The 23,278-nt window shown below is 43.9% G+C and overlaps 1 protein-coding gene across 1 annotated transcript in view; it reads right to left on the reverse strand.

Moving 5' to 3' along the window:
- The window catches only part of LOC103362801 (latrophilin-3-like), a gene marked incomplete at its 3' end in the record, with an annotated part of 96,939 nt that overhangs the window by 20,641 nt on the left and 53,020 nt on the right, over positions 1–23,278 (reverse strand). The window contains exon 3 of the mRNA XM_008289295.1: positions 6,666–6,896. Within this exon, the coding sequence (XP_008287517.1) occupies positions 6,666–6,720 (55 nt within the window). The remainder of the gene's footprint in view (positions 1–6,665; positions 6,897–23,278) is intronic.

Here is a 23,278-nt window from a genome sequence, read left to right on the forward strand (position 1 = left end):
CCAGCAAAAACAAACACACAAACGAGGCTGGAAATAAAAGGTTTGAGCCGCGCACCATTGTGGCTCTGGGGTCTGGCAGCGTCGGGGAGTCCGGCACCTCCATCCAGACGGAAATATCTCAACGGCTACTGAAGGGATTGTAGTGATAGTCTTGCATGGTCCCCACATGATGAACGCTAAAGACTCTTCTGATCCAAGGTCTTAAACCAGCTCCACCAAGTTGGCATTTGGAGTTCTGATTGAAATATCTTGATGGGAATCCAATAACTATGATCCTAGAAGTTTCCTCTACTTGTGTCATCAAGTAAATACTTTGGTTTATATCTTCATATAACAAAACTAACAACTTCCTGCACATATTGTTTCATGCTAATCTAATCTCAGATGGCTACCATCCCACATGTTTCTTGCAAAATTAGCATGCTAGCAATGCTACTGTGGACAGGCTACCATGCAGACATTAAAAAAAAAAGTGTTTTGCATGTAAACATTTAGTGTTTTTCTGCATTTTCTCTTGTGGACACCGTCGCACAAATCAAATGCAACATTAGCATTTGCATCAAGTACACAAGCACGGTATGTGGCACTGACCCAGCCATGCAAAATATTAAAAGTGACCATCATATAAGCAAAAGACTGAAACTTTATATGATCATATGCAAAAAAACACATGGTGGATAACAGGAAGAAGCACGACTGCACCTCCACAAAACTAAATACGGGCTAGAGTAAAAAGTTCAAACTATGCTGAATTAATGACAAGACAGGAAGAACTATTATTTGAACGTGATATTAACCGTCTGAAACCCAAAAACCTGTCAACAGGTTTGAAACAAGCACTGTATACTGAGACAAAATGCAGAATTTGCACCATTTATCTGAGTTTTGTTGGGAAAATGAACCAAATCAAAGTTTAAAATCCTGATATTTAATCCAAACAATTATAATCCGCATGCTTCATTTGAAAATTTGCCAGAAACAAGCTGTTTGCATGAAGCGGATTCTGCACTTGTGCTTAGCTGTGACAAAAAAAATCAGGGCTGTACATGGAAACAAGTAGTAAAGCATATATAGTACAGAGCCACCATCTCATTGGTTAAACCTGAGGACAGTGTTGGATAAATTAATTCTACTTTTTCCAATTTTTATAAGCAGCAAAAGAAATTCCCATTAACTAACAACATTTCCTCGTTCCTTTTCTTTCCATCTGTGGTCGTACTGTTTCCATCGAGGCTCAGGACTTTATGTTGCAGTGAAAAATGAGCCCACAGTGAGTAAAAATGTGCCAGCAGCAGAAAATGTCCAGAAAACTGCTGCTGGGAGTTCAGAGGTTTAAGTACCTCCATGAACTACAATCTCTCTCTCATCTGTATTGGTTGGGAATCGGCGCATAGCTCTGCACGAACTGTTCCAAATGTTCTTGGCCCACTTCTGTAACTTCAGGTCTTCCGCCGCCCACTCAAGCTTTAAAATACATACGGCCCGCCGTCTTGTCGTTGCACAAAACCAACAGTCATTCAACTCTTACTCTGTTTGCTTTAACCAAAGCGACACAATGCAGCTGCAATCATCCCGTCGCTTCAACCTTAACACAACGCCAGAGATATTTGCTTTATTCCGCGTCGCCTTCTAATGCATATATAATTTACCCCTGCTCTGGAGCGCCGTATCCGCGCGTGCATTTACGCCGCCGCCGCCGCAAACGAATGATTGACATCCGCCCACTCCAAAGCCCACTTATTTCCAGAGCTTCGAGAGGCATCTCGCCGTCACAACAAAACAGTACATGCCTCAGTGGGCTCTACAAAGAACTTTCAGCCGCTTTGAAATATGAGCTCAAATAAATCATTTGTTTAATTAATTAAGCAAATTAGGCAAATCCAGGGATGCCTTGGCGGATGGAGCCGGTGCCCTGGCACCAGAAGATTAATTAAGTGGATCGGGTGGCGGGAACAGCGAGGCTGACATTGGAGTTTAGTGCTGCTGTTTGGTTGGATGCAGCCTCACCTCGGGGCCGGCACCTCGTTCGTGAGCAGGAGAGGCTGTTGCTAAGGTGGCATTGATTCAACTTTGTGCGAGTTCCTGCAGAAATGAGCAGGCAAGTCGATTTTCGGCGCCTTTCTTCGCCCTCTTTTTTTTTTTTTTTGCAGGATTGTCATCTACCTGACATTGTTCTCGGAGCTACAAAAACCCACTAATGCACACATACGCTGAACAGATGTGTCAGGCGCACATCTGCCTCGCTGTCTCATCCATCCCTCATTACGTACCGAGCCCTCCTCGCCGCCACCTTCCCCCCACCACCACCACAAGGGAGGATGATATCTGCTTCCAGGCTTGATGTATGCACTTGTATCTGACCGTGAAAAATACGCGTCAGACTTCACGCTTTCTTCTCCTGGATTGTTTCTCGAGCTGTCATCCATTATAGCGGCTGTGTCTCCGATTTCCATGGGGTGGTATTAAGTGGAATGAATATAAAATCCTTCCTGGAGCATTTTACATGCACAGAAACACATGATTAATGTGCTGCTCAGGCATGGCCAGAGCGTTCGGGGCGTTGCTTTTTTTTTTTTTCTTTTTTCTCTCCCCGTCGCCGCTATTCACTGGAACCCAAACAATGACAAGGGTGCGTTTTACTTATTTTTCGACCCAGTGACAGCATCTGTGATGGAACTTTTTATTAATCCTGCAAGACTTTGTAGCTACATAAAAAAAAAAGAGAGAGAAAAGGATCACAAGGAAACACGAGCGCACACACAAACAAAAGGAACATAACTCCACCCACACACATCCCCTTAAAGCTGCATCCTACCGCTGACAGGTTTTTTTTTTCCACCTTGCTGATGTGACGCTTGTCAAGAAATGTTCCTCATTTTGTGCAAACTGTGAAGCGTCAGACAGTTTGGGTATGTGCTCACATACAAATAAAGACAAGAAAGGGCAGCACGCTGTTGGGCTTAAATGGTGTTTCTGTGCAGTTTTTTTTTGTTTTTTTTCCTCCATGTTTGCCGGCATGCGTGGAAACAGAGCTGTGTTTGATGCTAGTCATCCATGTGTGTGCATGCCTGTGCCTGATTGTATACAGACAAAAGGGACTATAGATACCAAAGTAGGCCAGCATCCCCCAGAGTACACATTTCCAACACTCTCAGGGTGAAACTCGCACAATGACATTGTGGTAAATATTCCCACTAAAGCTTCCCCAGCTGCAGAAGCGTTCCCCCCTCTGCAGCATCTGGCCACGTCCAGCTCGGATTAGGTGTTGAGAGAATTCTCCCGATGAAGACGCCAAATTACGTCCTCCATAATCTCGCTCATACGTGGCTCCTGGAGGGGCATTAGTTACAGCACGGAGAGTCGGCTCAGTGGTTTGGCAGTTCGATGTCACCTGTTCCTCGGGGATCGATGAGTGATTGATTATCGGGGGAGGGAAGGGGAAAGATTGATTTACAGAAGCGGCGAAGGTGTTCGAATGTTTCAGCCCATTTATGACAAATCGCGCGTGCACTGCGGCTGACCATTTTCCAAATGGTTCAAAAAGCTTTTAAGATTGATGAACGGCTTTTTTTTTTTTTTCCACCCACTACCTTCTTGTAACAGAATACAGACGGCAAGCCAGAGAGCGAGGGAGCTGTGTTATACTTGGACGAGTTACCCTGCACTCGTATGAAGGATGCTAGATTTGTGGTCGGACTGAAATATGCAAAAACACGCCTTACATCCGTTAAATAAACCGACTGCCACCGGGTGTCTGTGGCTGACACGATGCAGCCACATATCTCGGATGTTCTCTAAACCACCTCACATCCATTCCCCCCGAGACTGGCTCTAATAAGCCGAGGCTGGCGATCCTACAGTTGTTGTTTGGACATCGATATGCAGCTTTCTAATTAAGGCATCCTTAAACGCTTCTGCTCCAGCGCTGCTCGTGGAGGACAGACTCTCCCGGCCACAAGGATGAGCGCATTTCTTGAAATAAATAAGCTCCGATATCGAAGCCGGTTTAGACGGAAGCAGGAGTTTTACATGGAACAGTCCAGAGGTGCTTACGCGAGGCCAGATTGACACATCTGTTTTCGACGGCACTTTACAGTCAATGCTAATCAAATCAAAGGTCAAGAGGACCAACAGCACCGACCGCACACAGGCTGCTGGCTTGTACATGGATCTGCTTGCACCAAACAGTGTGCGAGCGATTTGTGCATGAGTAAGTGTGTGAGCGTTCAAAATTTAAGGCAAGGTTTGAAACAAATAGTCGGACATCAGGTTGTATTCTGCTTTATTTTTGCAATCTCTCTGAATAGATACGAGGATGTAATTGCATAAAAAGTGGAAAATGGGGGGAAAAAATTACAATATTCTCCCAATATTGTGTACAAATGAATCCACCATCAGCTATATTTACTCATTTCATTAATTTTGGGCATTTGTTGATGCTACTGGTAAATATTTTAGTGGAAGAAGCTTCTACGCATCTATGCACTAATTTAAAAATATTATTATTCAATATAAAGCTGTTTTAAAATGTATGACTATCTAAATTTTTCAACTAAACTAAATAACATCATCTTATTTGACATATTTTTGTTGTTAATTTATGGTTCGCAAGAAATAAAATCCCCCAAAACGTAGCTCCAAAAGCTTTTTCCCGTCGACTGCAAGTGTAAAACCATCTGTACAAGCATCCTTTAATGTACTAATGTTCACTTTCAAGCCGTGGAGGCTTCATATTTGCACAACCGAATAGAAAAAAATTATTTCGTGACATCCTAACAATGCCAAGTTTACGGGGCCAGTGGGAACCCATGTGTGGGGAAAGCGGAGGGAATGTTAAGATGAAAACTTGAAAGCTAAAGAAACCTTGAAAGCTAAAAGACTCATGAGTCACGCTAGCAGTTTTCATTCAATACATCCACGGTCACAACTGTGGAGCTGCAAACAAAAGATGTTTTTAACCCTTTCTTTACATCAACATAGCGTTAGCTAGCAGCTGATGTGTCCGTTTACACCGTTAAACATTAGCAAGGACCCGTCGTGGTGCTAAGTTTGTATTCCACCTGGAAAATGGAAGCTAAAAGGCTAAGCTAACTGGGCTCCACAAGGAAAAGGGAAGCTACGTAGCCTAGCTTGCAAACATTAGCATGGACAGAGTCATCGACAGCGAGGACTGGCGCCAAAACCAAAGGATTTCCTGGTTAACTAGTCGTCATTATTCAAGCCATTAGCATGCTAGTTGGTGCACATTATGTTATTAATTAAACTCTAAAATATTCAATCAGAAAACGGTTCAAGTTCTGAGACTGGACATGTGAACTCCAAGTGGGCCGACCTCTGCTACCAACTCTTCATTTTTCTTCTGAAGTGACGCCACACTTTGGATTCCCAGCCTGACATATATAATGATTAACAACCAACCAACCAATCAGAAGTCGGTCAACAAAGACTCCCTTCATTGGTTTCGGTAACGTACTACTGCAGCAAAGTGTTCATCCAATATTCCTAAAAGGACGGGATCAAGCCACCGTCTGCTGATAAATAGCCATTTCTGCGCAAAAATTAATTTTAGACTTCAAAGATGGGCGCTCTCACCCTCGCCGTCGGCTTTAGTGGCTCTTTTGGCCGACTGGTGCTGAAACAGCCACCTCATAATGTCTCAACCTCTGCTCCATCCGGCTCTCCAAAGAGAGATGTATGACATATTGCCGTCCCCTGACCTCCTTCTATTGAGCATTAAGGAAAAGCTAAGAAGTGTGCCAGAGGAGCGCGCTTTCATTAGCGCTGGATGGCGAACCCGGCCGCCGCCGCCGTCCTCCGCAGATATCACAGCACAAAAACAATTCAATTAGCTTCAAATCTCCCATTAATGGTTTTGGCCATATCAAATTAACATTTTTATGGGCCATTGCCCCACTCCCAACACTCCCTACATCTAAATCCTAACTGCACCCACACCCCACAAACCACCAGACCACCGCCATTGACTTCTTTTAATCTGAATTTAAATGACTTCATTTACTTTGCCTCTGAAACAATTCGCAGAAGGGAACGCGCTGCAAAACTACAGCGGTTTCCGTTTCCCAGAGACGTGGCAAAATAAAGACCTCGCAAATTAATCTTAAGATCTTAATGCATGAATTGATAAAAGATGTCCTCCCCCTTTCTTTTTTTTTCCTCTCGCTCTCTCTTCTTGCTCCCGCAATTTTCACAATCCTAAACATGCGACGCCAAAGTGGTGTTAATGATTCTTTGAAAGTAATTTGAGTTCATTTCCTATCGCCAGGAGAGCAAGAGACGGAGCCAGGAGGAAAGAGGGACAGATCTAAAAATAGATTGGAGAAAATCAGACAACAACGACAAAAAAAAGAAAGTGGAGAAAAAAGTTTGAGGGAGTTCAGGGAGTAGAGAAGAAAAAAAAAACTGCTAATTAGCGAGAGGAGCTCGATAGATGGCGAAAACAAGACAGACAAAGTCAGAGGCTTTTCATTGCAGTTGGCTGACAGAATCTGGCACTTAGATAGCAACAGAAAAAAAAAAATTCGGCGAGGGCTTCAAACCATGCCAATCACAAAAATGCAAGGGTATGTTTTGTGCCCACATCTGCGCGTCCTCGTAGACGCAAATACACCACCAGACAAACACTTGTTTTAATGAGCCAGACTCACCCAGTGCGGCTGGTGCGAAGAGGCTGGCGAGGACTAGCAGGCGTGCGGTCCACATGGCCTCCTCCTCTTACCGCCCGCTGCCGAAGGTCCCAGATGAGTTCAGTGCTTCAGTCTTTGGCTGGCAAACGCCCCAATTGGGTGCTTCCTCTATGGCACGGTTCCCTCCACCGCGCCACTCTTCCCGCAAGACCACAAAGTCCTGTTGCTCGGATTCCAGATGCCGTCCAAAATCTGGGAAAAAAAAAACCAGAATCACACATGTTAGAATGAAGAAACTTCTGGGTGATTCATTTATTTACAAGAACAATGGGAGTGTTGTCTTTTCCAGTAAGAAGCGCAGCAGATGGATGCGCCGCGGCCTCGTCATGCGCCGTCCTTATGGCGACGTGGGCTTTAGTGACACATTGCAAAAGTTGCTCAATCTCCAGTCAGCCGGAGTCGCACCGGGGCGTCAACTGATAGGAGAGTATTTCTGGATATTCTGTTGTTGTTTGCTCATCGAAGTGTTAACTCCCCGCACCTTACCGGCAAATCACTCCCACAGAGAGACGAAGCCGGCGCTGCGTGGGGGGTTTCAGAGGATGTGAGGGGGCGTTTAGCGCAACGCACACCCTCGTCATGACTTGGGAGCTTCTGCACCTGCGAGAGCGACTTCCATGGCCCCCCGAATGGCAACCGGGCCACTTTTTGAGGAGCTAATTTGGCCTCCTCTGCACCGCTGAACTCCCGACACCGGATGAAGTCATCGCTAAGCTCATTGCCGGTTAAACATCAAACGTGATTAGCATGGCGCTGGCTGCCGAGATTATTCAAATGTGACGCGTGAGAATTTGCAACTCGGCATCAGAGCGTGATGTATGAACACAGAGCGACGCTGCTAAAGGGTGGATCAGCAATCTATATTCTGATGAGCCTCATAAAGATTATCCCCCATAAAACCCATATCATGATATTAAGGTTAAGTCAGCTTTAATGATTAGGCCATCCAAACCCTTCTATTATCCACTATCAGCCCAGATCTGAAATATAATCTCTGGCAAAAACGACACGAGCCGACGCGCGCTCACAATGCAAAGCATTACACATTAGGAAACCCGTGCCGCGTTTTAATATTGCAGGGGGAGCTAATTCCGTCGTGGGACGGTTGCGAAATCTGGTTGCAAAAGGTCAAAATGTGCATCAAAAGGACAAGACGCCTGGGAGGTCGAGTGGCGTCGAAAATCTCAAGATGCACGAACAATAGATTTTAAATACACCTCTTGGGTTTCATCGCAGTGTCGGCGCTGACATTTCCCTCCATCTCAGAAATCCCAATTGGAAAATCCACGATTAGAGTAATCAGATTTTTTTATTTTGGGGGGGGGGCAGATATTAACGGGTTTAACAGGAGGCCAGAGAGCCTATCATGAGTCTCTGCATAAAGAGGAGCATTTGGGCAACATCAGGAGGTTAAAAGTCAGCGTGCTCATCGGCCAAGTGTTGGCGAGCGAACGAAAGCAGAACGCCAACAAAAAAAAAAAAAAAAACTGACTCCACTCTTTGCATATAAAAAAAACCCAGTTGCAGCACTTTTAAGACGTTAAAATAGCGATGTGAAAGAGTATATTCCATCAAAGTCACATCCTTATGAGTAAACAGCGCTTTTAATAAAACGCTTTGACAGCTGCAGGAGAGCTAAATTAAAGCCGACATCAAATCAGATGCTGTGACTCCCTTGACAAAAAAAGAAAAAGAAAAAAAAGCAAAAGAAGTGCATTATTCCAGGAATAATCACATTCAAATACGCTGTCCGGCCGGCAAATTGGACCTGAAGTTTATAGCGTGGGACAATTTCTAAAGTGGTAGCAGAGATATAGACTAAAAAGCGAAGCAAGACAAGAAAATCTATGACTAAATTCCTTCCTATGATTGTTGGCATATGGCTTTTTTTTTGTGGTGCCACGAGAAAGAAAGAAAAAAACCTGCAGGGAGGGAAAAAGCAGCAGCAGCAGGAGGAGATAGAGGCTTTAGATAGAGAATTTGTGTGTAACAAGCGACTACATTGCACAGGTGTTAGTTAAGAAATCATCACATAAAATGAAAAAACTCCCAAAACATTATCACAGTTGTTAATTTGCTCTCAAGTAAAAAAAAAAGCAAAAAAACGTGTGGGCTTCGGTACAGGAACCGCTATCAACCGCCAAAAGAACACATCATAAAATACATATTTATGAGAAAGGTTTGGACCCAGTTCAATGAAACACACACAGCAAAAAAAAAAAAAGGAGGGAAAGGGAGAAAGAAAAAAAAAAGCCCGGTCCGGCATTGCCAACTCGTCTTGTATTCCAGAAGGAGCCTTATGATACATTATGGTGCTGACGTTTCAAGGGTACTTGTTCTGAGGGGGATTTAGGATAACTCCCTTAGATAAGCTGGCCAACATTTAGCAGACCTAGCAACAACTGCAGCGTCTGTTCTCAGCCACATCAAGGAGATTTTTTTTTTTTATTCCTAATCAGCGACGTTATTTTATTTTTTTTCCTTGTTGTGGTAAACGCCGACAGTTTTTAATTAACGGACGGGAAAATGTGTCGATCACGTGACTGAATAAGGAGAGGAAATGGGAAGCTATTATTTTAAAACTGCCAAAAAGGGAAAAACCACAAGCGGTGATGTTGCAAAAAAAACACCTTTCGGGAGGAGTGTGGAAGACGCTCCCTGTGAAAGATTTCAGTGATAAAAGCTGCAGAAGATTGACTGATTTACTACCAAACACCTCGCGCAGGCTTGACATTGATAATGCTCCCCTGCTCCTCCGACTGGGTGAGACTCAAATGTGTTATGTTGTAATTAGACATGCTGTGTGACTGCTTTGTCAATGACGACGACGGATTTAAAAAAAAAAAAAACAAGTGGGGAAACTTAAATAAAAACACATACATAATACATCATAATAAAGGGGCGCCTTGGCGTCGGTCGCAGCACCTGTCACCGCCGTGGTGTAATTTCTCTCACGGAAAATTGTTTCATATATATTTTATATCAGCCTGGTCAGCCCTTCTCGCCGTAAATTCTACCTCTGGCCTCTTTTCGCTCCGAGTGCAAAAGGAAATTGCGAATGCAGCGCGCCTGTTGTTTTTACATATTTGAAACCAGCGCTTTACATGTGGACCTGCTTTGCCTCAAACAGCAAAAAATCCTTTCAGGTTTTATTATATTTTCGAGTAACAAGGGATCAAATGAAATCCTGTGTGCATATTTTGTGTGATTCTCTGCTGAGGATGTGCACTGAAATGTCAAATATGAGGTCTAATTGAGCATTTCTGCAAAGGAAATCTACGCATTTCTTGCATGTTTTTGAGTAAAATACCTCTGGTGTGAGCATACATCTGTCAGTCCTGCTTACTCATTTGTACCACAGCCCACAACCCAACCACAGACATTAAGGAGACAAATAAACCAGCAAATTAGTGGCAAATCTCCACCGCTGCACATATAGAATCGCGATTACGCTGCCGGTGCACGACGTACGCACGGCCGCCACTAACGATCATTTCCATTAGTCTGATAATTACTTTCTCGATCAATTCAAATGATTGTTTGGCTCATGAAATGTCAAGAAAAAGGCCAAGACGGTCAGATTTTCAATTTAAAAATCGCACACTCCTATGAGGGAATCACATCTCCTCCGATGGGTCCTAACTTTAATTCCAGGGCCCGCGGTGACTCTCTGTGTTCATTTTAAACGCAGTTAATGCTGGATATGAGCTGAGATAACCATCGCGCCGATGCGCCCGGAGGCACCTCTCCATCCGTCACTTCCTGACCCGAGGAAACCAAAGATGATTCTCATTAATCCAGAGGCGTTTCCATACAATGTTCCGGCAACAAAGTGAAACTCGATCATCAGCGTTATCTGATGGGGGGGGGGACTAAGTATGATGTTACTAGTCACGCCTGCTTGAAGCCCTCCCACGTAACTCCATGTAATGAAGTGGGATCGCGTTGCCGGGTTAAGCGCCGTGTCTCAGATTTTCAACTGTTTCATGTCCAGATGCTTATCGCGGCGGCGGAGGAGGAGGGCTCGGTAATTTTCATGAGACAGACAGTGTGTTCATGCAAATGGAGTGTCTCGTCTAAAATGAATATTAATCAAGCACACTGTCTGCATACAGTGTGATTGATGAGGCCTCTCTCGGAAATGATTAAAACCGAGATCATCCCCTTCCTTGTAGAGTTAAAGAGGATTGCTTTCCCCCCCGTCTCTCTCCTCCTCACACCTACTCCCAAAAAAACCTGACTCCTGCGACGCCGAAATGTCATAATTCTTCTAATGCGAGTTGAAAAGTGTGGAGAAAGACCGAAAGGTAAACTCTGGGAGTTGCTCTTGTGCAGGAAGGCATTCAGTCACACAATTGGTTTTCCACAAGGGACCCCCCGACACAGCTAGCCGGTGACAGGCAGATAATAACGCTAACTTTAGCCTGCACAGCCTCCGAACGCTTCCATATGATAGGCTTGTTGAGTGTGACTGATGGCCTGGGTTAAATAATGGGACAGGAAGGCACTGTAACCCCTCCTGACACACACAAAACACTTCCCTACTGGAAAAACAATAGAAATCCATTAGAGGAAAGAAATGTAGGTGCACAACAAATAAAACTAATTACCATTACAAATATTTAACAGGGATCCAGTCGGGGTGTCTGGCATTCCCACGAGGGAGGCACATAAAAGCAGGCGAGGCCTGAGCGCACATACAGTCGGGCGAATGAATGCAGATGGATGCATCGTTTCAAGGCAGGGCAAATCCGCCTTGAGACAGTTCTCCATTATAATGCAAAGCTCAGACACTATCCATTCTCCACGTCTTCCTTCTTTCCATCCTCCCTCTCTCTCTCTCGGCATATCTCGCCTAATGCAGCACAAATGGATCTCAGACAAAAAGGCAGGAAGAGAAGAAGAAGAAGAGGCGGGGTAATGGAGAGCGAGAAGGACGGACGCTGGAGAATCGGAGGAGGGGATGCAGAGAGATGGATCGGACGATGGAAAAAAAAATATAAAGAGAGATGTAAAAGGGGCAAGGTCATTAAGGCGATCGCATCCGATGTAGTCCCTTCACTCCGGTGGCTCAGGTGGGCAGGTTACCATGGCTACCTTACCTGTCGGCCATTAATCACCTACCGGGGAGCAATTGGCATGCTGTGCCCACAAACACGGCGAGTCATTATGTGGCCAGAATTGATTTTGGATGCGAGCTTAAAAAAAAAAAAAAAAAAAGGGCGGCATATTATTGGACTACGGGTGGAACTTAACTGGATCCTGCTCGCGGCTAAAAAAAATAAAAAATATCACAATTTGTATAACGAAACAGACGGGTCGTATGGATTTGAAACGCGGTGACCTCGAAGTTAAACCGCACGCGCCCGCGGGGGGCAACGTATGGATTTCTCTCTGGACAGCGGCGTCAATATATTTCCATTGTATGATGCTGACAGCAGCTACTTTCAAAGATACAGATTGATAGCATTGACAGAGATATGGTAAGAAGCGCGACCTCGTCTCGCGGCCGAGGGCACGGCGGTCCGTCAGCCCGACGTGAGGAGTCACAGTCGTGGTCCCCAGTAGATGAACCCACGTTTGATCCCTGAGTTGTTGGTTTTCTAGTTCGGAAACCACAACTTCTTTATGAACAGAGCCTACCGGAATAACTCTGACAGTCGTGTTTCTCAACAATCTTGGAAATCCCACGGCTTCTTCTCCTCTGGTGCCACCATTAGACTCACATCTTGTGGTTTTCTAGTGAAATGTCGCAACAGGCATCGTAATCATTGCCAAACTGACATACTTTTCTACTTTGTAATGCTAAACTCAGAGGCCGAACACAATCAAAGTTTGTTTTTTGCTGCATAGAGAACTGCTTGGCAGGATTTAAGCAGGTTTTAAAGGCCAATTTGGTTTAACGTCCTCGAGCTTCGTGGACATTTTTGTTCAGCAAATGGTCAGAAATAACAAGAAAATGCATAGATCTTCATTCATGCTTACCGTCACCCCATAAAGGCCCATTCTGGTCCAGGAAAAACCCAGAGACCTGCTGTAAATAAGGCTAACATTAGCATATACCTCACAGTGAAGATGCTATTGGTTGTGAATAGAAGCTACCCAGTAAATTTGGCTGATTGGCTGCTTCCAGGATGGACAGCATATGGTGAGAGGACCGTTGCATAAAGCTCATAAAGAAACACGATACAAGCCACGCCCGTCCACGTGTCGAACAAAGGCGAACCGAGCTAGTTTTCTAATTACTGGTGTCACTTTTCAACAACAGTCTCAGTTGAATCCATGTTTGGAGGGCATCTGCTCAGCAAAAAAACCCTCAATTTTATTGTCTTTTTATTTGTATTTGACTTTTTCAGATCTCAATTTCCCTCCATTTTGCATTCCCACTAACTGCATTTGCATAATTTTCCAATAGACACTTCATTCCCTGCCAGATTTCAGAAGGGGGTGACAAAAAACGCACACACTCAGACACACACACACACACAAACAACAACAGCAATTTCAGCTCAGCCTCTGAATCAGGAGGTACAGCAAATTCCAATGTCAATAACACTGATCCCAATGGCGCATGCATTTCAATATCATTATCTGATGCTGAGCCAAGTGCACGGAATATAATGAAATCTTAAAACATGAATTGCACGGCGGCCCCGGCGAGGCAAATGCGATGCACATTTTCGACATTATGTATCGACGCCGCGTGCACTCAATGCAGACTTGATTACGATGTTAATTCCGCCTTCCATCTGCCGCCGCGCTCGGCGTTGTTGACCGCAAATTGCAGCGGTAGTCTAGGTGGCGTAATGATCGTGGCATGAGTGTTACCGATGGCAAAGAATATCTTGTAAATGGTCTGGAAATGAGAGGTATGACTGTGTCACAGGCGACCACAGCGGTCACGACCACGGGGAATTCAAATGGGTTCCACCTGGACTCCACTCACAGCTCAATTAGAGCCAGAGCGGGAGAAAGGAAGGCGGTGGCGGCGGTGGTGGTGGTGGGGGGAGAACGACAGAAAAAGAAAGAGCCGGTGGTTTGAAAAGAAAGGCATGTGCATTTATATCCACATATGTGTCCATCAATAGCCTGTAAATGTACAGTTTATACATAGAAATGAAAGCCGGGCGCGCATTAGCCGAGGAAAAAAAGCTTCGAGAAACTCAAGGAAAAGAGAAAAAAAAAAAGCAATTTGGAACATTCACTGCTGCGTCATTCTTTGCTCACCTGGAAGTTTACTCATTTGTTGTGCATAATACCTGCACAAACAAGCTAAAAAGACCTGAAGTGAGTCTATTTGCAGAGCGGCAGCCACTGTGGGCACAAATGACAATTACAGGATAATATTAGATGTGAACACATAACGCGACAGGAGAGAGAAAAAAAAGAAGCTGCATTAGTCACCGAAAGCGACAGAACAAACCAAAGACTGTAGTGGTGTTATGTTGGTACGTAGCTTCTTCATAAAGCGACGCAATCATGCTTTAGGTTACAGAAAACTTCCTGCATTGATTGGTCTCAGCTGTGTAATTTTACATTTCATAAGCCGCCGCGTTCACATCAAGAGTTGCCCCGCGAGGTACAAAGTGATAACACGGCGAGAGAAGATTCACTGCTCCGCCGCAGACAATTGAAGGCCCCTTTATTGGGGATTTACTGTTGACATTTCAGTCAAAACAAATCTTTTGTTACAAGCCGCTCTGCCCTGTTATTGTGCGAAATGTCCCGGTCCGAGCCGCGCTCCCGAATGTGCAAATACCAATGTGAAAGCCAGAACAAATAATCGATGCGGCGGTGTATTGCAGCTGCGGGTTATTGATTCGGGCCGCACCGATACTGGGATGCATTCATTTGGCGATCCCTTCTTTGTCAACCTTTTAGTGGAACTCTCAGACATCCAGGTCCCGGTGATCCAGGGAGATTCAGCACAAAAAAACAACTGGACTTTTCTTTTAGGTCTCACTTCTCATCCAAGAGGCTTCTTCAGGTGTAACTTCAAGAACCGAAAAGAAAGTTGCCTCCTAGTAAAGCTCCCAGAACTCAAAGTGAATCCAGGATTCCAGGATTTAAAGAAAAGTCTTGCATGTACTGTCTTGAACATTTTTGGTAAATTAAATGTTGTGAACCATCGTTACGTCGAAAATGTCGCCTCATGAGTGATCCATCTTGTTTGAGAGGTGAACTAAGGTTCTAAACCCAAATTTAAAGCCAATAATATTAAATTAGTGTCTGCAAAAGGCTTCCTCTAAAGTGGGATTTCTTGGTTTCTCTCTACGACTTCATATCGTAAGGTCTTGACCCGACTATGTGGAGTTCTCTGAATAAAACTGAACTTATTTTTTTCTCTGTGCTTTGAGCTTGACTGTAAAAATCTCGCTCGAAACAGTCTTTCAATTTTGCATTTCTATAAAAAAAAACCTACATGAAACACCTAAAGAATGCAGAGAAAAGCAAAGCGAACCTCAAACAACAACAATTCCAGCCTTGTTCTTTGTGCTCGACAATAGCCCGCTCCCTTGTCGAGGCGGACTTTCTTATTTACCTGCTGTTTAAAGGTAAATAGTCATCCAAACATAGTTGACCCGCAGGTCGGGGGGTCATCGCAGCGAATTGCTTTGTAGGCTCCTTTTGTGTTGTCTGGCAGCTTTTAGAAAAAAAAGCCCGGCTGAAATGTGAGAGAGATTCTTCTTGCGGAGACCCCAGTGACCCGACTCCGGAGTGATCGATTAGCCAGCAAGACGGAACTTGCAAATGTTGAGTGGAGCACTCGAGCGCTTTCCGACTCCAAAAAGAAAAAAAAAGAAGAAGCAAGAATGTGGGTATGAGCTGCGAGGTACTCAAAGAAATAAAAGTCAAATCATTTCTTTTTCTTATTTTAAACCGGTTCTGTTGTTTACACACTTGACAGGAAGCCCACGCAGATCGTTCTGAACGCGCTGGAACAGCTGCCAGCTTTAGCCCAGATCCTACAAGACATTTCCGAATCATTACGGTCCAGATCACCCGGAGAGGCCCTCCCCCTCCGAGCCGCTTCTCACTTCTTCAACTTATCGCGAAATGCTCGACAATAATCATCTATAATTGGGCAGTTTTTGTTTTTTCCCCCCGAGCTGTGGGGAAGCTGTACCTGCCGAGGAGAGTGTGGAAGAAGTGCCGGGGAGCTGCAGGGGACGGCGAGTTGTGGCTATGGAGTGGAGTTTGATGAAAGTCTGATTGGTCTGGGCAAACATCCTCATGGGGAATGTCTCCGTACAAAGAGAGCAATACTCTGCTCTGTTGTCGAGGCAAACGCTCTCAGGTCTGACAAATCACAGCCGGTCTCGAGGTGCATGATCTCGGCGGCGGGGTTACATCAACCTCAATCTGAATGTCGACGGAATTGCAAGACACCTTTTCTTCTACCTCTTGATACTGTCCCCTCACACACACATATAGAGACTAGATTTATTAAAGAAAAAGGCAGATCTGCAGCAGCGTTATTGCATAAACTCCAGCTAATAGAGTGCTTGTGTAATAGACTCAGCAGCATGAACCGGCATGCTGTGCTATTCGTGAGGAAAAAAAAAAAAAAGAAGGAGCCCATTTAGGATGTACTGGTTTAATTTCACTAGATGCTGACTAATTCTAATTAAGTCATTAAAGACTTTGTGTGAAGTACAAATCTGCAACACAAGGGATTTAATGAAGTGAATTGGGTGGCCCGCGAAGACAGACGCCGTCGATGCCGAGTCGGTCGGATGTTTTACGCGTCAGAATTCGACGAGGACGCTCCGTGACCTGCCTTTGTGTTGTTTTTTTTTTTACGACGCTCTTCAGGGGATAAAAAAACACGACCTTGCCCCTGTGTCTCTTGGCCGAGCGGCGTTTGGGTTGGACGCGGCAGGAAACCTTTTCTAAATCTAAAAAGTGGAGGTCTGGCGGGGTGAGGCGGCCACATCACGGTCGGGGGTAGTTAGCGGATGTCAGAGTAACAGGAACAGGCTGTAAACTTTTACAGTGCTGTGATTGGAGCCTGCATACATGTCGCACTGGCTGCTGCAGGGGAGGAAAAAAAAAAGGCTTTCGTCCAAGATTCTTAAAAATGCACAATATGGATTCAAATAAAGGGTTTGGATAGATGGACCTGGAAGGCATAACAATTGCGGTGTGATTGGACTGGAAAGCATAATAACAGGGTTTGCACCCAGATCCTCTGTAGAAAATGTTGCATTGTGTGTTTGTTGGCAGCTCGGATGCACGACAAGTGTACACACTCACACACACTCGGTCTTATTCTTTAACAAATACTCTTTCACAGCTGCTCCGTCAAAGTCTCTCCTCACGCCGCCGCCGCCGCCTCTTCCGTCTTTGTCGCTCTAAAACACACTTTAATTGACAGAGCGGAGCATCGCGAGGACTTGTGACCCGGGTCCAAGTCCTAATTGCACTCTGGTGTAATGTTATTCGTCCACTTACACCTCAGCCACAAACACTATTCTTTCCCCTCCTCTGCAGAGCCGCGGAGAACGAGGAAGTCGGTAATTGCTTTTGACTTTCCTGGGTACAGCAAAAGCAAATATGCGGAAATATCGCAGCACCACTCGGCACGCGGTCTTATTAACGCCTCCTGTTTATGCCGACGCTACAACAGGAGGCTCTCGCTTGACGGCATTGGCCTTTTCGCTAATCGATCGCGAACGCGTCGATGCTGGGAGCAACCTAAGTTTAATTTGACCAAAGAGAGGATTAAAAGAGATGTCATCCAACCAGTTTTTTTTTTTTTCTTTCCACGCCAAAGTATGGATTTTTTTGACCAATTAACAATCTTTACAGTGTCTCTGCAGATACATGAGATTAATGGGCGTGTTTCTCTGCCGTAAACTCTTAAAAAAAGCATTCCAGAGATGGATCGCCGTGTCGTTAAATCAACCGTTTTAGTCCGGGCTGATTAACAACCAGCATCGATTGCAGCGACATGCACGACATCCCAGATATGAAGTCATAGAGACGTGGATGATGCACTGGTTTTCCTCCGGTGTCACCACGACGCTAGCGCTAGCAACTGAACAGATGTTTGAAACAGATCGATTTTATAATTAATTTTTTTCTGGGACTGTTATCACATCAAATGTTTTTAAGGATAAAAAACTGTAATAATGACTTTTAAGGCACATGTGGGATGCTAATGGTAATATTTCTGACATGCTAATCACTTTTCCCGCCTTAATGCAGCCTCAAATCTTCTGCTAGGTGTCTGTTAGCAGCTCTTAAATCAAGGTCAAACACTAGCTAGCTCAGTTTCCTCTTTTTTTTTAAGTTAAACTTTTTATTTTTGTTGAATATGGACACAAGAAGCTTCAGGTGGAGCACAGCTGGCAACTGGAAATTTATTGCACTTTTTGTTTTGTGGCAATCGCAACCAGCCGAGTGAGGTTAGCTGCAACGAGGTGGGATATTTATGCAATCTGGATGTACTGTGTGGCGCAAATCTGCTAATACCTGTTCTATACTTATGGCTTCATTCTGCTCTTAGTTGTGTATTTTACATGTTAGCATAGCCTGTAGTTGAACAGAGCTGCAACTTTTGCACAACATGCACATGCAAAGACACTGCTAGCATATTAGCCTGTTAGCATTTAGCTCTAAACACCACCACTGAGTCTCTACTGGGCCACAATTTTGGCATTTTGCGAGGAAAAATAAAATAAATCAAGACCACATGCATCCTGACTTGCTCTAAATTTGGAAACTGTGAGGGCCGCCTGCTGACTCACGGTGTCTAATCGTTCTGACACTGATACCAATCTCACTGTGCTGCTTTTTCTTTTTTCTTTTTGCATCACTGATGATCCTCTTTGATCCCATCCACTCTCAGACTGAACAATATTGACTCCAATTCTGGGGAGTCCTGGCAGCCGCCTCCAGCGGGGAACCCGAAGCCCAGCCAGAGGGGGACTTTCCAGGCCTCTCCATCCTTTTCTCCTTTCATTCCCCTCATTTCATTTTTGTATCAATCCGACACTGGAATGTTATTCAAGCTGCACGACGGGCCATCAGAACCGTGTAGGGGGGGGCACCTTTAAAGCAAACTCTGAAACTCTATCCTCCCCATCACACCCCGACACCCCCGTCCTGAGATTTTTTTTTGTCTTTGCTTATATATGATGAAAGCTGCGCCAGAGTCTTTTCTTTTGACTTGGATGTGGGTCTGTGGGACTCTCCACGAGTCTGGCACGCTATTCCTGGACCAGTTGGTTTCTGCACAGGGGGGAGTCTGGAGTCAGGGAGGGGAGGCCTGAGCGCTGACACACATCCAATACACACAGCTGATGCCTCAGGCTGGCAAGTCTAATAACATCATCTGCGCGAGACATTACTGGTGGATCTCATATTTATTACCCAATATGTCCACCGGGAGGGGTGGAAATACGACGGCCGCGGCCAACGCCGCCGCCGCTCGTGTCAAGAAATTTCAGAATGGATATAGTTAGGCAACTCTTGGCAACGCCACGCACGCACAAATTGAAAAATGAAAACTGCAGCGCAACTAGCATAACTGCGGTCGTCTCTGATTAACAGATGACTTAGAACTCCCGGCGCGACGGCTCTAAAAAAAGAAAAAAGTCTGTTGCTTGAGAGGCTGCATCAGATCTGACGGATGCTTTCAAACTGACAAACGGGATCCAGCCAACGGGGGGAGGGTTGAATGGGTCGACCCCGGCTCACAAAAACATTTAAATGGAATCGAGGCTGTATGCCGACTTTTACACTTGGACGAGTTCGCCTCGGCGCACCGCAAACATTACCGGTCATTAAAACATTAAAAATGAGGAGGAAAAAGAAGCAGGAGAGGCGACCGCACTTTGAAGACGCAGCTTTGCTTTATGAATGCTTCTACGTGAGCTTAAAGAACAGGTTTAATCACGTCTTCTTAATGCCAACAAATCCCCTCAGCGCTGATTTCATCCAATAAGTATTGCTTCTGGAGCTCAACGTTGGAATTGGAGTCAATCCTGCACCGTCCAGCTGCTGTAATGTGTATTCATACGCTGCTGAAAATAGTTCCCAACTCATGCAGCAGTTACGCCTGTTTGAGCAACGCTGGCTAAAAACTTCAGGAAATTATCTTTCGACACAAAAAGCAACAGATTAACGTCGGCAGACGGACTTAATATTTAACCGCATGTGAGCCGAGTGGCAGATAATTAAAACATCACTGAATATAACCACGTATTTATTATTAATCTACACTTTTTTAATGATTTTATTCCATTTACAAACCACGTTGTGTTTGGTTTTCTTTGATGCTTGGCCAATATATGCTATTCGTGCCAATAAATCATGTTTAATTGTGAAGAAAAAAAGTGATTTGTGATTTAAAGTCCCACCTGGTCACTGATTAAACCCCTAAAATACATCCCTGCGTAGCAAAGCTGCACATTTATACCCATTTTTTCCCATAAAAACATCCCTTCAATGGCTTAAAATAGCTTAAATGCAACTTTCAATCATTGCTTCATCCAGAATGTGTGGATCTATGAACTTCCTGCTTCTCTCTACACTCATTCTTGCATGCAGGTTGCAGCTCGAGCACACCAGCTCACCTGCACACACTGCAGAACTGCCCTACTCTATGCTACACAACTGCTAATTGTGACACCGGAGTTGCTCAGGCACACAAAACCGATTCTGAAGGGAAATAACGTTTGATTCCTCATGTTAACTCGGTATGAAACCTCAAATTTGAGAGTTTCAAGATGGAAATTGCTCATTTTCCTCAACATACTGCAAAAAGAAGCCACCATATGGACGTGCTAACAAGGTAAAAAACTCAATTTTCACCAGAGGGGGTCGCGTAAATAAGAAACCCAGACTTCTTCGATGGTTTAAGCGACTAAGAAAACAGCCGCAAAAGTCCTCGTAGGTAAATAATTCAGCAGACATGCAGCTAAAAGAAGCGTCCTCAGAAGTTATCATGTTGCCGACCACGCGTACGTAAACAACGCCGTTACAGTAATGGTGATAATAAATAGATAAAAGCAGTGATTTTCTCCCTCCACGCCTGATTTCTTGCAATAACTCGCATGTAAACATGATCAGTGGGTCTGCCAGAGGGAGCGTCCCCGCTGGTTCTGCCTCGGTGGGCGTCTCGTACCCCGACGCCGTCCATGTGGTTTTTTTTTTAAACGCAGCCCCATCTTTGAGGCTTTTCATTCTTCTGACACATCACAGCGGCCGGCCTGCGTCTCTGAGGAGATTGATGATGGCAACGTGTACCGCTGTGTTCCCGTCCTCTGTTGTCTAAACCGTGCAAAGCGAAAAAGCCCACGAGCGTGAATCGCAATCATTTCTGCTCCAATCACCGCAGCCTTATCTGCATACGGCGCCGTCTACTTTGACCTCCATCCCCGGAGCTGAATCAGGCGGCGGCGGGCCCGAGCACACTCCCCCAGTATGTGCGTATTCCCACTGTGCTGCGCTTTAATCGGAGCATTACAAAGATTCCTCTGAATCATCATAATGCAAAAACAAGGTTGAGAAAAGGCTAATGCAATTTTACGATACCGATACTTGCACAAATTGGATCCAGGAAATGAGGTGGGGTTGATAATTACACTACTTTCCAGCAAAAAAGAATAACACAACAAAGCAGGTGTCAAGCGGTTTGTGATTCAGACATGTTTTCTTTTTTTCCCTTTTCTGACTCGAACACGCGATTTAAGGACAACAAGATATATCCACAAGTTTCCCCCCCCGCGGACAATCTGTCAAACACGGGAACCTGTCGCCACGACCGAAAGGCCACGAGTTAAGTGGAGTGACACGGAGGAATGTCCTCTGTTGGGTCTGACTCGGCGAATCATTATTCAGATTGAAGCACACTTCAGCGGTCCAGGCCCGTATCCATGCACCGGCGCTCGGCGCAAATGGCACCAATAACTCAGCGCGTTTGAGCGATTTCCCCTCCGCGCGGCTTCTTTGACGATCCCCTAAAAATCCTAATGACTTGTGCGAGACGAGGCCGTGCTAGCGTGGGAACAATGTGCACTGTAAGCGTTTATTCAAATGCAGCGGACTTAAATGATTATGATTTTATGACAGTTTTTATTAAAATTTGCTTAAATTTAATGCTGCTGCGAGGCGCCTCAGGTGTTTTGACACAGCAATTACTGCATATGCATAAGATGTTTCTTGTTTTTAGTATTATGTAAATGCTCCTTATGTCGGCTCGGCCTGCTCGCACCAGAATCGCTGCCACGACGTCCAGCGTCTAATCACAGCTGCACCACCGCGGCTACATGCAGCAGGTCTTCTGAGCCGCTGTGTGGGCCGGGACAAGAGAGACGCTACAAAAAAACTGGTGTTTGGATTCAGCAGTGTGTTTGTCTGCTCTGGTTTAAGGTACAACCACCAGTATGGCTGACTGACTGGCTGATTATCTACTGCAGCAACCACAGGTGGAAAGTAAGTAGAGCATTAATTGTACTCAAGTCCAACTTAGAGGACACATAAAAAAAATCCTGCAAAAAATGGTGAAAGTCTGGCAGCCAGAAAAACTTTTTTTTTTTCCTTTGTTTTTAAATGTAAAAATGTAAGAAAATTATGGCAAATATCTGTAAAATAATATTTATAGATGATTTTTTAAAAATAAAAATAAATAAAATAAAATTTTACAGTCCAAACTGATTTTTTTAATACAATGAATATAAATTAACATTTTTCTCTGATTTACAAGATATGTGCAATTTATCAAAAAATTTTAAAACAACAATTTAAAAAATATTCAACATTTTTAAATCCTTAATATTATTTTTTTTTTTATTTAAAAAAAATTCAAATATTGGTAAAATAATTTTTGTTTTAAACTATTTGTTTAAATACAGTAAAAAAAAATTGTAATTTTACGGTCAGAAGTTGGAAAGAAAAACTAATTAACTTGTAAAAACAGATTTTTTTTTAAACAGGAACATTATTTACAATATTGGCAAGTTTTTTGTTATTTTTACACAATAAATATGTAAATTAACTAATAATAATATAAACTAATTAATTTTCTGTGTTTTTCCTTGATATAATCTGTGATTTAGTAAAACAGGAAAAAACTGTAAAATAATAGTTTAAAAAATATAATTTTTAATTCTTGTTTTGCTGATTTAAATGTAAAAAAAAGTGTAATTTTATGGTTAAATGTTGTAAAAATAAGAAATTGTCATCTGTAAAGATCTCTAACTTTTTTTTTATCAATGCTATTTTTCTGTGGTTTTACTGGATATTACTTGTCAAAAGCAATGAAAATCTGTAAAATATCAATAAATTGTTCAAGGAAAATAAAGTACAGTTAAAAACAGAGCACTTGTACTTTGCTATTTTTTGCTAATTTTTCTTCCCCTTTACTACATTTAAGTGGGTTTTTTAAACTTTCTACTCACTACATCTACCCGACAGCTTTAGTTACTTCTAAAATAAAGATTTTCCACAATCTTTAATAAACCAAATTTTTAAAACACGTCCTCATGTTACGGACCAAGCAGCAGCAAGTGGTCGACTCTGAGCTCTCACACGGTTTCATTTCAATAAGTCCTCAAATGATCCAC

Source organism: Stegastes partitus, unplaced genomic scaffold, assembly GCF_000690725.1.
Source record: "Stegastes partitus isolate 25-593 unplaced genomic scaffold, Stegastes_partitus-1.0.2 Scaffold604, whole genome shotgun sequence".
In the NCBI taxonomy this organism is placed as follows: Eukaryota; Metazoa; Chordata; class Actinopteri; family Pomacentridae; genus Stegastes; species Stegastes partitus.